Source organism: Camelus bactrianus, chromosome 20, assembly GCF_048773025.1.
Source record: "Camelus bactrianus isolate YW-2024 breed Bactrian camel chromosome 20, ASM4877302v1, whole genome shotgun sequence".
Classification (NCBI taxonomy): Eukaryota; Metazoa; Chordata; class Mammalia; order Artiodactyla; family Camelidae; genus Camelus; species Camelus bactrianus.
In genome coordinates, this window is record NC_133558.1 from 2193416 (window position 1) to 2209360 (window position 15945).

At 50.8% G+C, this 15945-nt stretch overlaps 1 protein-coding gene across 2 annotated transcripts; it reads left to right on the forward strand.

Moving 5' to 3' along the window:
* The first annotated feature begins 634 nt into the window (after positions 1 to 634).
* On the forward strand, positions 635 to 15400 carry LOC123612384 (protein FAM50B). 2 transcript variants are annotated; one of them, XM_074348034.1, is made up of 4 exons: positions 635 to 7433; positions 9695 to 12040; positions 14473 to 15087; positions 15203 to 15400. In XM_074348034.1, exon 1 carries the CDS (start codon positions 667 to 669, stop codon positions 1678 to 1680), a length of 1014 nt encoding a protein of 337 aa, XP_074204135.1. In that variant the 5' UTR covers positions 635 to 666; the 3' UTR covers positions 1681 to 7433; positions 9695 to 12040; positions 14473 to 15087; positions 15203 to 15400. The 2 variants fall into 2 exon arrangements, with proteins under 2 accessions (XP_074204135.1, XP_074204134.1); XM_074348033.1 differs by having other exon boundaries at positions 14473 to 15400.
* Positions 15401 to 15945: the final 545 nt, after the last annotated feature.

Below are 15945 nucleotides of genomic sequence, written 5' to 3' on the forward strand. Positions count from 1 at the left end.
AGAATGACTCTTCAGGGAGGGGTAGGGACAGCACTGAGTGCGGTCCTGCCTCCCCCGTAACAGGCTGATGGGAACTCAGCTGACTTAACACCCTCTAGGGAGGTGCTGCAGGTTGCTTCGCTCTGACCCCCTCTCCCCTCACTGGCGTGTGTGCCTGGGGGGTGGGGGGTGGTGCACCTGATTGAGGAGAGAGTTGCCAGTCCAGGCCCAGGTCCAGTGCAGGCTGGATCTCTCCGTGCTGTGACTGTTGTATGTCTGTGCTTGACGGGGTCCGTGGGCAGGTGCACGGGCCTGGCCAGGCAAGAGTTTGCTCAGTAGACTGACCCTCTCCGTGTGCATCTCCCCAAACCCTGCCTTGCACCAGCCTGTACGGAAGCCACAGTCACATGGGGCCATTGCAATTGAAATGAATGGAAGTAAAAAGCCAGTGCCTCCATGAACGACGTTGGCCACATTGCAAGCGCTCAATAGCCCGTAGGGCTGCGCGACGATCAGAGCGGCTACGGAACCTTCCACCGCCGCAGGAAGTTCTGTAAGAGCGCGCCCGCCTAGACCCGACTGCGGTCAGAGCTGTTCCTCTGGCCCCTCCGTAACTCCCGTGTTTTTGTTCCCTGCCGCAGAGTCCAGGCGTTGGCCCCGAGCCTCCGGGCGTGGCTGGCGGCGGGGATGGCGCAGTACAAGGGCACGATGCGCGAGGCCGGCCGGGCCCTGCACCTGATCAAGAAGCGCGAGAAGCAGAAGGAGCAGATGGAGGTGCTGAAGCAGCGGATCGCCGAGGAGACCATCGCCAAGTCGCAGGTGGACAAGAAGTTCTCGGCTCACTACGACGCGGTGGAGGCCAAGCTGAAGTCGAGCACGGTGGGGCTGGTGACCCTGAACGACATGAAGGCGCGGCAGGAGGCCCTGGTGCGCGAGCGGGAGATGCAGCTGGCGCAGCGCGCGCGGCGGGAGCAGCGGCGCCGGCAGCTGCAGGCGCAGCGCGAGCGGGAGCGCAAGCGGGAGCAGCGGCGCCAGATCTGCGGCCTGTCCTTCTCGCCCGACGACGGCGACGGCGACGGCGACGGCGAGGCGGCCGAGGAGGAGAAGGAGGCCGGGCCGCCGGCGCCCGGCCGGCCCCGCAGGCACCTGGGCAAGGACCCGGCCGTGGACACCAGCTTCCTGCCGGACCGCGAGCGCGAGGAGGAGGAGCGGCGGCTGCGCGAGGAGCTGCGGCGAGAGTGGGAGGCGCGGCGCGAGCGCGTGAAGCGCGAGGAGGTGGAGGTGACGTTCAGCTACTGGGACGGCTGCGGGCACCGGCGCGCGGCGCGCATCCACAAGGGCGGCACGGTGCAGCAGTTCCTCAAGAAGGCGCTGCAGGCGCTGCGCCGCGACTTCCGCGAGCTGCGCGCGGCCGGCGTGGAGCAGCTCATGTTCGTCAAGGAGGACCTGATCCTGCCGCACTACCACACCTTCTACGACCTGATCGTGGCCCAGGCGCGCGGCAAGAGCGGGCCGCTCTTCGCCTTCGACGTGCACGACGACGTGCGGCTGCTCAGCGACGCCACCCGGGAGAAGGACGAGTCGCACGCGGGCAAGGTGGTGCTGCGCAGCTGGTACGAGAAGAACAAGCACATCTTCCCCGCCAGCCGCTGGGAGCCCTACGACCCCGAGAAGAAGTGGGACCGCTACACCGTCCGCTGAGGCCGCGGGCGCGGGGCCCCGGCTCGGCGCGGCGGCCGCGACCTCCGGGCTGACACTTGCGTAATAAAGACGGAGGCTTCGCGTTGTGCCCGCGTGGTCCTTCTGTGGCGGACGCTGTGTTGGGTTGTGGGGCTGATTTCGGGGGAGTTTCGGTGCGGCCTGGCTCTGCCGGGCCCCGGGAAGGCACGCGGCCGCCCTGGACAGCAGTGAGAGTCAGGGCCGCGTTGGGACCTGGGTCACGGTGTTCTAGCCCGGAGTCAGGGGCGTGGACTTGACCCCCCGGCTGTCTGGGTTCCGGGCCCAGCCCAGCTGCTTACTCGCTACTGATGGAAACTCTGCGTGGTTTCCCCGCCTGTAATTAAGGGTGACAGTAGCGCGTAGCGCACAAGGTGGACCCGAGGATGAAATGGGGTAACAGCTGTGAGGCACTTAGCGCTCGACAAACACCTGCTCGTATTCTCATGGTCTTGGCTAAGTGACTTAAAGGACTGCTGTGACCCACTTCAGAACCATGTGCGGGCAAAGTGACCTGCCAGCACTTTCCCCAGGATCGGGGAGGGAGTGGCTCACAGACTGGGGGAGCAGCCCCGCCTTGGGCGTTCCTTAGCTGGGTCGTTTGCCCGCAGGAGTCAGGGGGTGGGGCTTCTCCTTTTGCTTCAAGCTCCATCGCGCCTCCACACAGCACACATGCCCGAAGGTTTAACATTTTGATGTTTTATTCATTGTGTTACCTTTGTTTCTTAAAACATTGCATTAGAGTATTTATCTTGATGACTCTGTTTAGGGGCATACCCCACCCCCCACTCTGTCCTATACTTACTGCCCAAGGCCAGTGCCTCTCTCACTTTACCGGGTCCCAGCTCCCAGCGAAAGGAGGGACACTTTTTTTCCCTTGGAGTTCCTGCCTCTACCCATAAATGAGAGCTTGCACAGGAAACACCGATGCTCCAAGTCCGGGAGCCTCAGCCTGGCTACCCCTTGGGATCACGTGGGAAGCTTTTAAACCTCCCTGATCCCAGGTCACACCCAGAGCCCACTGCCCAGCTCCCCAGGTTTTCACTGTGAGTAGGGTTGGAGAAGGAATGTGTCAGCGTTGCCTTCTCTCTACCTCCCTTTGCTAACTCCTCCCTGAGACTCCGTGCAGTAAGGGCACCGGGGTCAGGGCTCTGGGTCTCTTCACTGGGTATGAAGTGGATGCTCACTGCCCAGAGCATGACCCTTGGACCAGCAGCAGCTGCATGTGGCAGCTTCTAGAAAAGCAGGCACTCAGGTCCCACCCCAGACCTGGTGAATCAGAATGTGTGTTCCAACGAGAGCCCCGGGGCCTTCACGTGCACACTAAGCCACGGGTCTACTTCCCAGCATATCCGCTCAAGGCCGACTCTTGAGCGCACAGTGGAACCCCACATCTTTGGTTGCAGGTCCCAGCCACACTCTCTAATCCGGCTTTGATTTCAACATTGGTACGCTATCGACAGTCCAACTCCCGCATCAGTTTCCTAACTGATTTCGTGTTACCTAGGTTCAGGTTCTGCTGCACGTGACAAAAACCCCAAAGTAACAGTGGCTTCAGCAAGCCTAGTTCTCTTCCTCATAAAGGTCTAGAGGTAAATTTGTATTGAATCAAGGACCCAGGCTACTTCCATCCTGTTCTTTCATCAAAGTGGCCTCCATATCTATAGTTACCTCACAACCCAAGATAGCAGCTCCAGCTCCAACCATCATGTCCCCATCCCAGGAAGAAGAAAGGAAGTAAGGGGAGAAAGAAAGTGCAAAAGGCACAAGGTGGCTGTCTCTTAAGAATTCTTGTAAACCAACAAATAGTACTTTGGTTCAGATCCTTTTTGCCAGAACTTGGTTACTTGGCCACACCTTGCAGCAAAGGAAGCTGGGAGATGTAGTCTTGAGTACAGCTGTGTCCTGTGAGGCCAACATGACAACCATCACGCCATGAAAACACAATTCCAGCTGTGACAGCGGATTCCCCCGTCCTTGCGGTTAGTTCTCCCAGTTTTCATCCTCACCTATTTTGATGCTCTGTTGCTAAAAGCACACAGTGTTAAGGACTATTACATCTTCTTGAAGAACTGGCCCTTTTATCGTTACAGAATATCCTTTTTTATCCCTAATAACCCTCCTTGCTTTGAAATCTGCTTTGTCTGAAATTAAATTTAGCTACTCCTGCTTTCTTGGGATTAGCACGATATATTTTTCTCCACGTATTTACTCTTAATCTGTATATCTTCATATTTAAAGTGGGTTTCTTATGGAGACAGCACATACAGTTGACCCTTGAACAACATGGGGGTTCGGGGTGCTGACCCTCCCTGCAGTCAAAAATCAAAGTATCACTTTTCAGTTGGTCCTCTGTATCTGGGGTTCCACACCTGCAGAGTCAACCAACCCAGGATTGTGTAAGGCTGTAGGATGTAGTTAATGAAAAAAAGAGTCCATGTGTGGTGGACCCACACAGTTCAAACCCGTGTTGTTCAAGGTTAACTGTGATTGGGTTGTAGTTTTTGATCCACCCTGACAATCTCAGTCTTTCGGTTGGTGCATTTAGGCCACTGATATTCAAAGTGATTATTAATATGGCTGGGTTAATGTCTATTTTCTATTTTCTGTTTGTTACCCTTGTTCTTTGTTCCTGTTTTTGTCTTCCACTCTTTTTCTGCCTTTCGTAGTTTTAACTGAGCATTTTATAGGATTCCAGTTTCTCTTCTTTCTTAGCATATCAGTTATACTTGAAAAAGAAAACTTTTGTTAGCATTTGCCCTAGAGTTTGCAATGCACATTGACAAGTAGCACAAGTCCACTTTCACGTAACACTGTGTCACGTCACGGTGGTGTGGGTACTGGATAATAACAATACGGTCCCAGTTCCTCCCTCCAGTGCCTTGTGTTATTCGTGTCATTCACTCCGTTGATGTGTACGGCACATAAGCACATATATGACATGCACACAAGCATACGTTACCAAATACATTGTTGCTATCATTTTGGCCAAACTTACCTGTTAGACCAGTTAAGAATAAGAAGGGGGCATACAGCTCAAGTGGCGAAGTGCATACTTAGCGTACACGGGGTCCTGGGTTCAATCCCCAGTACCTCCTCCAAAAGTAAATACGTGATTAGCCACCCCCAAAATAAATAACTAAATAAAATTTTTTAAGGTTAAGAAAAGTAAATTTTTTGGTATCTATTTATTATAATATTTTAATTTATTATAAGTACATAATTTATATATAATATATATATAAGTATCTGTTACACACGTTAAGCTCACTCTTCCTTCAGTGGTCTTCCTTTCTTTAGGAGGATCTTTCTTACGTGGAGGTTCTGTCCTGTATCATTTTCCTTCTCTCTGAAGAACTTCTTTTAACACTTGTCACAAGGAAGGTCTATTGGCAACAAATGCCTTCAATGTTTACTTGGCGAAGTCTGGCTTTCCCCTTCACTTCTAAAGGATGACTTCACAGGGTAGAGAATCCAGGTTGGTGGGGTTTGTTGGTTTTCCTTCCATCGCTCTCGTTTCTCCCTGACCATGTGGTTTCGGAGAAGCCAGGCGTAATTCTTGCCTTTGTTTCTCTGCAGGAAAGGTGTTTCTTCCCTCTGGGTTGTTCCAGGATTTCTTTTTTTCTCTATCTTTGATTTTCTGTGTTTTTAAAATGATCTGCTAGAGGTGATTTTTGTTTTGCTTTGTTTTGGGTGCTTTGAGGGGGAGTGTTTGTCCCGTTTGGTCTTCTCTGAGCTTTGTGAATCCGCGGTTTGGCGTCTGGCGTTAACTTGGGGAAATCCTCGGTCATTACTGTTTCCTGTATTTCTCGGGTTCCTTCCCCTCTTCTCCTTCAGGTAATCCCATCGCGAGTAGGTTCCATCTTGTGTAGTTGTCCCACAGTCCTTGGCTATTCTGTTCTGGTGTTTTGTTTTTGTTTATTTGTTTAATCTTTGTTGTCTTTGCTTTTCAGGTTGGGAATTTTCTGGTGAGACATCAGAGATCAGAGACTCTTTCCTCAGCAGGGAGCAGTCCACCAAGAGGCTCCTCAAAGGCGGCCTTCATCTCTGCGGCAGTGCTTGACCGCTGGGCTTTCCTTGTGGGTCTTAGGAGTTCCATCTCTCTGCTTGTGTTGCCTGTCTGTTCTCAAATGCTTCTTACGCTGCCTGTGAGAATATTAGCATATTTAAATTCTGGATCTGATCATTCTAACATCCCAGCCATGTCCAGTTCCAGTGTGTTCTCTGTCTCTGCAAATTGTGGTTTTTTCCCTTCTGCTGAGCCCGGTAATATTTCTCTCGGTAGCTGGACGTGATACAGCAGGTAACCTGCGGAGGAGCTTCTCGTGGCTTTCTCTCCCCGCTTGGGTGGAGCAGGGCGGCGAGCGGTGTCTGGATCTGGGATGTCCCTTCCCCAGCAGGGTCTGATGACACCCCAGCAGGCTGGGCTCTGGGAGGACAGAACGCTCTGGTGTATTCAAGACCCTCTCCTCTCCCCGCCCCCTGCTGGAGGCGGGAAGGGATTTTTCTTCGATAATCACTATGGGAACCTGAGCGAGCTGCTGGAAGTAAAACTCGCAGAAGTGTGCCCACTCCCGCTCCAGCCCCGTGACCGAGTCCCCTGGAGTTCTCAGATCTCAGAGTTGCCCACAATGAGCGTGGTGTAATCCACCGATGACAGCCCGGGTGTCTGCTTTCCAGCACCGGTTCCTGCAGAGGCTTCCGCTGTTAAGTTGTGATGCTCTGTATCCAACTGTCTCTCCAGTTTTGAGGGCAGCAGTGTGCCCTATGACCTTACTTCTCTGTGGGGTCTAAGAAGAGTTGTTGATGTTCTCAGTTTGTTTGACTTTTTACTTGTTGCCAGCATGGAGTGGCGACTTCAAGTTCCTTATATGCCTAAGCCGGAAACCAGAAGCGCCCCTGACCCCCACCAACATTTAGAGGCATTCTAGTAATTGCAGCCTCTTGAGCGCACACGTCCTGCAGCCGCCTGCCCGCCCCAGCCTGCGCCGGCTTCTCTGTGCTCTGCGCGCCGGCCGCTCCAGGCCCTCCCTCCACCACGACCCCGGGAGCCCCCTCCGCCTGCCTCGAGGGGTCAGCTCCGTGTTTCCGCATCTTGGGTCTTCTTTTTGATTCACTTCCTCTTTTTGATGGAGAACATCCTCCCACGGCGTTATGGTCAAGGAGCTTTGAGAAGTCTTTGTTTTTAGCGCTTGCATATCTAAAATTCCTTCTACCCTCCTCGGTGATTAAAAGTTTGGCAGATGGAAATCACTTTCTGTCCTCATGTTAAAGGGGTCCTAGCCCAGCCCTGGAAAGGGGTTCCGGCCAGAAGAGACAGTGTGTTCCAGGCAGGATGGCAAGGGCTTTGTTCCTAGAGACGTCACACCGCCTTGTGAGCCGGCGGAGACAGATGGTCTCGGTTACCCCGGGAAGAGTGTGGCTTCTGCACTCTCCTTCTTCCTCCCTGGGTTAAGCTGCTCTGGCCCCGCCTCACTCCTCCTCGGGGGCCGTGTGTGACATCAGTGCAGCTGCAAGGGCTCGTCTGTGGGAGCACGGAGCTTGAATAACTGCAAGACTGTCAGGGCCCGCCGCCGCCCCGCGCGGGACGGAGAGGCGGGGGCGTCGCTGGAGTCCCCGACGGATCAGTTCAAGGAGCAAGGGGACTGGTGAAGCCATGGGTATTTAGGGGGAAAAATTCCTAACTGCCCCCGAATATTATTTAACCTGGATTCATCTGCTTACCTGAGTGATTGTATGTAAGTTGTAAATGACTTTTATTGGGTTTTATTTTTTGTATTAAAACTGTAACACATGCTTACTGTAGAAAAAATTTAAATACAAAAAAAAGAAACAAATCACTCATACGTAGTTGTACTACTCAGAGAAGACAACTGTTGCTATTTTGACATTTTTTTCTTCCCATCATTTTTTTCCCAAGTGGGGGTGTGCGTGTATATTTAATAGATATTTGTGTCATAAAACTGTACATGCAAGTATGTAATATGCTTTGTAAATTTGCCATGGAATCGAGGCATTTTCCCCACGTTGTCTTCAAAGACACCCCACAAAGTATTCTCATAGCCATCTCTCCCTTCCCAGTCTTTTAACAAATGTATGTATATTCCGTACACATCTTCAAAATATACAGATTTAGAAGATGCAATTTTTCAGTGTTCTAGATTTTACAAATGCCTGCCCTAGGTAATGACAGGCCAAAGTAAAGAAAACACAAGCTTTGCTTTTATTTTTCCCCAATTGCCTTGAAATTAGGCTCTGGGTCTACGGTGGCCACATCTCCTGTGTGGTCTTTGTGGTGACTTAGATGTGCATTTGTGTGACCTGGGAGAGGGCTCAGAAGGTCTGCTAATCTAAACACTGGATGTTTTAGCAGGGGGAAACAGCAAAGCCGCTCTCCAAGGCAAGAAACTGTGGAGCTGAGTTTCTCCCGAGGACCATTAGAGCTTGATTTTCAGAGCACCTGACTGAGGCTCCACCCTCCAAAACTTGCAAACTCCTAACAACTGTGAAATGAGAATCCTCCTGAATCAACTGACTAAATTTCAATGTGGGGATGGGAAGCAGGTGGGGGGCGGGGAACTTTTTAAAAATTACAAAACCACCCCACCCCGCTGCCCTCGTGTGCCCAGAATATTGTTCGGAATTTTTTTTTTTTCTAAGAGGATTAAAACCCATCCCCACCCAGATCCAACCACACCTCCTCTGCTTTTTCCAAGAGCCCATTAGAACCCAGGCCAAGACCTGGTCCCAGTTTACCTGCAAAGGACAGAGCCCTCCCCTGCTCAGAAGTGGCAGCCCTCGCTCCTCCCTGTTGATGACATAATAAGCTGCAAACTCCTCATCTGTAAAATCTGTCCTTCTCATCACCCCACCCACCTTTAATGCCTTTAGATGTCTGGATGCTGGCTTCACTCCCGCCTCTCTGACACGAGGCAGCCTTCAGGCAAGAGGAAGGGAGGGCGCTAAGGTCCTCTGAGCCGTGTGCGGCTCCCATAGGAACAGGGTGCCCTTCCCCCTGGACCTTTGAACGAGTGTGACTGACCAGGCGGTCAGCGGGGAGTTACGGGGTTTTTACCTGGGCAAGGTAGGTTGCCACAGATCAGTTCTTCCATGTTTCCATGGATGCCTAGGCACCCAGGACCTGGGACTGCCTTTGAAAGCAAATCAATATCCTGCCCAGAAAGGAGGTTCTGATCTCATGAGCCTGCAAGGTCACCAGAGGATCAGGCTGTGGCTGAGTGAGCAAAGGGGATAAGCTGGGAAGCTGTCTACAGGAAGGAAAAGGGACCATGAGCACCGTGCCGTGCACACAGGACCCTGCCTGCTGGGAACGGGGTGGGCAGCCCGAGGGGGCTTGGCCCCGTGTCCCCAGGAGCCTGTGTCTTCCTCCTGATGCTGACCTCAGGCTCCGTGTGGACCGGCCTTTATGCCATCGCCTCTGAGTCTCCCCCTAACTACACCCCAGGGCTGCACTGGCCGCCAGCCCACAACCTTCAGGTTTCAGAAATGCAAATATTTGACCAGCTGATTAGGGTGTGGGTTGAGTCTGACATGTTGGTCTAGATTTGGCTTTTTAAGGTAGTTACAATTTTCAAGCCAGCACATTTTGAACTGTATCAACCACCTAATGTCAGTGATAGGACCTGGTGCTGTCGGACACAAGGTGACAGAGTTCAAGGTAAACACCTGGATCTTCCAAACCCACTTCCGTGGTTGCACAAGGGTTTCCGCCCCTTGTGCCAGACAGTAAATGAATTAGACGGGTCATTCTGAGCTGAGTTGCTGGGAGGAGATTCCCCTCCACCACGGCCTTCACACTGAAATGTAAGGACGCCAGGACTGATCTCAATTTCTGTTGTAAGCAGAGATCGAAAAAAGAAAAAGGAAATGAGATCAAACTTTAAAATTTTTCTTTGGGACAAAAAAAAATGTGTGTTTGTCGTCTCGCTGTTCCCTCCTCATTGTACATGATTTCGCATCACAAGAACTTCTCTTACAGGTCAGCCCCAGTTCTGCCTTTGGAAGTGGCATCAGAATACAGCTTGTGGGAAGAGGGGGTCCCTCATCTACAAGGCCAGCACTGAAGGACAGGCTGCTGGTTCTCAGACTCCAGTGACCTGGAGTCCCAAGAGCTCCTCAAAACTGCAAAGTCCTGCCTGGGCCCCACCAAGACGTTCGGTTCAGTAGACCCCCACATGATTCTACTGCAAATGAGTGGGGCTGGTCTTCGAGAAACATGGGCAAATACGAGCGGAAACCCTCTGCCTTGACAGCGTGTTGACCTTGGGGAGGACAGGAAGGGGCTGGGGGTGAAGAATTGGCAGCAGGAAGGTGGGGACGAGAAGAAACTGAACCCCAGCCTGCGGTGGATACGGAAGAGAGAAGGAAGATGTGGACGTCTCTTTTACATTTATGTTAGAGAATGGAAAGGTTTAATGTGTTTATGTGCTGAGATGAACCAGCCAGTTGTGAGGGAGAGGCTGACACTGACAGGAGACTGGAAGTGACCGAGGGAGTGAGACCCCAGGTAGGAGGGTCAGATCCATGCCTCCGCACGGGGCGGCCAGCCACCTTTGCAGGGGATTTACCCCTTGAGTCAGAAGGAAATCCGAACAATAACTCGTTGAGATAAGAGAAAACGGATGGATGGTGGCGTCTGAAGTTTCTGTAGCAGTGTTGCTGGGCAGTTTGGCTTAACTTGAAGTGTTGAAACAGGAAAATAGGATTCGGAGGGACTACGGATACGAAGGAAAGCTCTCCTCACAGCCCAGATGGTACCAGCTTCCAAGCAGCAGTGGGGTCTCGAGGCTCAGGAGAAACCGCTCCATCTTCTCACCAGAAGGGGACACACGGAGCCTGAGCTTCTTACTAAAACCGTGCTGTATGGCCAGACTGTCATTCACGTGGGGCCGGACAGCCCCGTGACTCTCGGTGGATAATACGTCGCCCAGCGCTAGGTCGTGTTAGAGGGATTTGATGCATTGTTTTTGATGTTGACCTTGCATTGGATAAAGGTTACATGCATACATTATTACATAAATGTACATTCTTGTTCCAAAAATTCAGAAAATACAGACAAGCAGAGAAAGGGGAAGAAGTCACTCCTAGTCCTACTGCAGGAAGAGGACCACTGTCGAGACTTGGCGCTGTGAACCCACCTGCAAGATGACCCCCAGTAAGCCTTGCCTCCCAGCGTCCACGCCCGGGGGCAGCCCCTCCCACGCAAAACGAGGGCGAGCCCTGCGTGACCAGGAGGACGTGGCAAAGTGACCGTGCGGGACTGCCGAGGCCAGGCCATAAAAGACACAGCAGCTTCCACCCACCACGCGGCTCCCCCGCAGCGGCCCCACTGCCGATTTGGGCCAGCCACTTCTTTGCTGTGGGCGCTGTTCTGTGCATTGTAAGACGTCCAGTAGCAGCCCTGCCCCCGCCCACTAGGTGCCGGTACCACCTCTCGCTCAGTTCTAGGAATCAGAAGTGTCTCCAGACGTTGCTGACTGTCCTGGGGCCACCGACCTACATTCTTGACTTGCGAGCTCTGGGGGAAACCAGCCACCAAGCGTCGTGGAGGGGAGCTCACGGGGAGGGGCTGAGGCCCCCAGGCCGAAGGCTGGCACCTCTTGCTGTCCATTGTCAGGGGGCCACCTGGAGGTGGACCCAGCCACCAGATGACTGGGAGCCGGGCCGCAAATTGTTGGCAAAGTTCATGGGAGCCAGAACCGCCTGAACGGACTGCTCCCAGGTTCCTAACCCCGGGAAACCAGGAGAGGTGAAAGATAACGATTTTGTTTTAAAAGCCACTAAGTTTGGGGGTGACTTGCTTAGTTGATTTCTTCGTTTAGCAACCATTCTTGCTGTCTGAAGCCTGACTACGTTTTCTTTCCTCGAGCACATTTCCCAAGGGCCTGGCGCAAAGAGTGAATAATGACCAGTGTGATTGTTCCTCTGTTACCTAAAGTTACCGTGTGACACGAACTCATTCACAACATTTCAGGTCGAGAACGTGTTACAGCCCCAGCCCCTGAGGGGTGTGATGTCCGGGACGCTGTCCCCCACGCTCCAGTTTCCGTGAACTCAGCTCCTGCCTCCGAGTGGCGAGTGGTAACAGTTAGGAACGCGCCCCTCTGTGCCCGGCCAGGCCTAGAGAAGAATTCTGCACACACCTGAGGGTCTTGGTCCCTCACTCTTTTCAGGTCATCAGGTGAACTGAGGCGTGATCGCACCCCGTGAATTAGGCTAATTCCAACAGACTGCCCTTGGGTCTAGCCTACCTCCATGGGCTCACAGAAGATGTGACTGTCACTCGCTGTGTACAAAACCAGATCTGCCTGTGCTTCTGAAACAGGTGGGTGCGCTGCTCCTGCAGGAGGTGCCTGTTGGGGTGGGAAATTGAGCGCTGTGTTCCCGGAGCCAGGAGCCTGAGGCCCCGGGTGCTCTGCGCCCTGAGACTCTGTCCCAGGAGCGGAGGTCTTGTTTGTGTTGTTGTGTGCTTCACGTAGTATCGTCGTTTGACAATGGGTTAAACTCCCTGTATGTCCCTTTTCTAGGCTACAGTGGGCTTGGAAGGGTTGTGCAGCTTTGGCTTTTAATATTGTCAGCAGAAATGGACTATTCCACCTCTTACTACTGTCAACAAATATACATTATTCCATTTTTCACTACAGTCAACAGACACGTATATGATTCCATTAGCAAACCTGTCCGCTGACTTTAGAATTGCTAAATCCAGTTACCCAGTTCTAGAAATATGAATGTCCTGCCAGTGATTTTCCTAAAACGAAGTATCAGAGGAGAGAAAACTGGAAACTAGGGAGCCAAGAACTGTAGATTCTCATTTCCTCGCTTTGGTTTTGAAGTTCTACCAGCCAACAGATCATGGAGCATTTATTTGAGGAAAAAGAACAGAAGGAAAGAAAGAGGAAAAAGAAAACCATTTCGGCCCTAAAAGGCCAGGCACCATTTCTGCATGTTATTTTTAACTCTTCCTCTGATACATAAATATTTAACATGGTTATAATCCAAGTGTACATATACTTTATGTGTTATTTTTTCCATAAGATATTATATGGTTCTATGTTTCAAAATAGACCACATAATTATCATCTTTATGGCGGCATAGTACTCCATGGTCTTGAGGTGCCGCCATTTACTAAGCCACTTCCTTATGGCTGGACATCTGGTTTGTATGAGTCAGACTTTTAACGAGACATGACTTCCAAGAAGACCTAGAATATTGTCAACAGATGGTTCATGGAAGGGATTTTGCTATCACGGCACATGTATTGATTCTGTAGTAAATGAAATGTAATGAAGGATCGCTCACAAGCTGGTTGGATATGCGAGTATTACATATACAAACAGAATTTAAGGCAAACTAGAGAGAGAGAGGACATTCAACAGAAAGATGAAAGTTAGATGTAGGTGAGAGGGTAAAGGCCAAATACACATAGAAACAAAATGGAGCTGACTTCACTTAGAATGATGGTCTCCAGTTCCATCCATGTTGCTGCAAACGGCATGATTTTATTCCTTTTATTTTTTTTACATTTTTTTATTGAGTGATAGTCATTTTACAATGTTGTGTCAAATTCTAGTGTAGAGCACAATTTTTCAGTTATGCATGAACATATATATTTTCCTTGTCACATTTTTTTCTCTGTGAGCTACCACAAGATCTTGTGTATATTTCCCTGTGCTATACAGTATAATCTTGTTTATCTAGTCTGCATTTTAAAATCCCAGTCTGTCCCTTCCCCCCCACCCCCTTGTCCTACTCCGCCATCTTGCTTCTCTCTCTGATTTTATTCTTTTTCGTGGCTGAGTAGTTTCTAGTGTGCAGCACAGGGAACTATATTCAATATCTTATAATAACCTATAATGGAAAAGAATATGAAAAGGAATATATGTGTGTAAATGAATCACTGTGCTGTACACCAGAAATTAACACAACATGGAAAACCGACCACAAGTCAATTAAAAATAAATAAATAATTAAATTTAAAGATACAAAACAGAGCCAGATACATAATAAAGATATGTTAGTCACATTACTCATTGACATGTTAGAATTTTCATGGTCTAGGAGTTTCTCTACCTGAATCCTTGGTTCTATCTAATCTTGAAATATCGAGCATGGTTGCCAGGTTTTTAAATCCCTCACATGGCTAAATCCTTTCTCGGTTTCTCCCCAAGATTATTTTAACTCCATATTCCAAGATTAAAGCAACAGTTTTGAAGGTGAAAGGCAGGGATGGGAAGTGATGGAGTAAGGCACTGCCCCAGTTACATTAAAAAAAAAAAACAAGAAAGTGAAAATGAATGTATGTACGTTCATGCATGACTGAAGCACTGTGCTGTGCGCCAGAAACAGACACGACATTGTAAACTGACTCTACCTCAATAAAAAAAACGATAGAGGAATCCCAAGAGTGACTTTTGGCCTGCGGGATGGAGGAGGTCTAGGAAGGCACCCCAGGAGGAACAGGAAAGGTCTCTTCCTGCAGGCGCACCGTCGTTGGCAGAGTGAGGAGTCACACGCGCTCCTGGATCAGACACACTCTATGGCTTCAGTCCTTGCCTTAGGTCTTAAGGGGCTGAAGCTGTCCTTTTAAAAGAACCAGAGTCTCATCCCTGCCCACACGGTTCCAAGTTGAGAAACGGGGCAAATTCTATGTCTCTGGAATATTTTAGCAGTTGGACTGACAAACTGGAAAATCATTCGCTTTGCTTTGGCCCTGAGAGGAACCAATGTTTCTTTGTTTTCCTTCCCTCCCTCAGAGTTGGTCCAGCTGTAACTTTGCACCAGCCTTGAAAATTCACCCGACCTGCTACCCAGTGGGAGGATCTGTCTGCTAGCAAATAACCTGGTAGACAAGTTTTTTACTCTGAGCCAGACCGCGGTGACTTGTGTGATGGAACAAAACCCAAGTCCTAGATCTGAGCAGGGTGACAGCCTGTCATCCGAAGTCCTTTTCAGCATCCGGTGGAGCATGTGTCTGCAGTGGGAAATGCACACTTCTTCCTTGGGCTTTATCTGCTCTGCTTAAATGGTCGTTACCTTCAACCCCTGTGTTGAGGAAGTGATGGAATTCTGTCACACAGATGAATATACTTAAGTACACACCAGTATCTTCTCGGTCACGTATCAGTAGTTATTTGAGTTATAAATCAGTAGACTGTTACATTATGAAGGTTTCTCAGAGAAAACTGACCACATTTTCTATTAACATACACATCATGATCCTATCATGATGACAAGTGTAAATTTGACCTAATTTCTGATTCACTGATGTATTCAACAGATATTGACTGTGTTCTGGGCCTGGGGAAACAGCAGGAAATCAGAGGACAAGGGCCCTGATCTCACAGGGAGTGGCTGTTCCGGATCAGAAGGTGGGTAATAAGCAAATAAGCAGAAAGATTATCACGATAATTGCATATCTTTGCATTAAAACATCTTCTAATAGAGATTTAACATTATTTCATCTGGTCTTTTCAAAAACCCTAGAAGGCAGGTAAAGAAGGCATTACCACATCCATCTTCAGGGTTATTTTGAAGTCGTCGCCAATGCACTGAAAACTAAGAACAGTACAAAGATCTCCTTTCCACCTGGATTTCCCACTTTTTAATACTAAGCGTGTAACGTTACTAATTACTAACGTGACTGCACTGCTCCATCACTTTCTCCGCCTCTCTCTGAGAGATGGATAGATGTCTTCCTGACTTCAGGCCCCATCGCCCCTGAATGCTCCCCACGTGCCTCCTACCGACGAGGACCGCCCCTCCACCCCGACCACGCGACGCTCCGACCGGACGTGCACACGGCGCGGCCGCCCAACCCGCAGGCCCTGGGCCCGTCTCACCGCGGGCCTGGGCGGGGCCTCCCCCGCTTCCCCGCGGAGCCTGCCCCGCGGAGCGCACACCGCATCGGGCCGTCGGCCCATCAGGCCCCCTCCCTCCGGACCGCCTCCCCCGCTGTCCCTGCCTCTGCCGTCCTTGACTGTCTCTGCAAGGGCACAGGCCCTTCCTGCCTCGGGGCGCACCTGTCCCGCCGGCGGGGCCGCGACCGCATCGCCTGTCCAGCTGTGTCTGCCACTTCCCTCGAGCATCTGATTATTTTGTGGGGGTATTTTGCCAATATCCTGCTTCTCATCAAAACTCCCCCCACCGGTGACACACACGCACCAACTGCTACTTTTACTGTTGCCTGGCCTTAATTGCTTATTCCCAGGTTCCTTCCACGTCTCTCA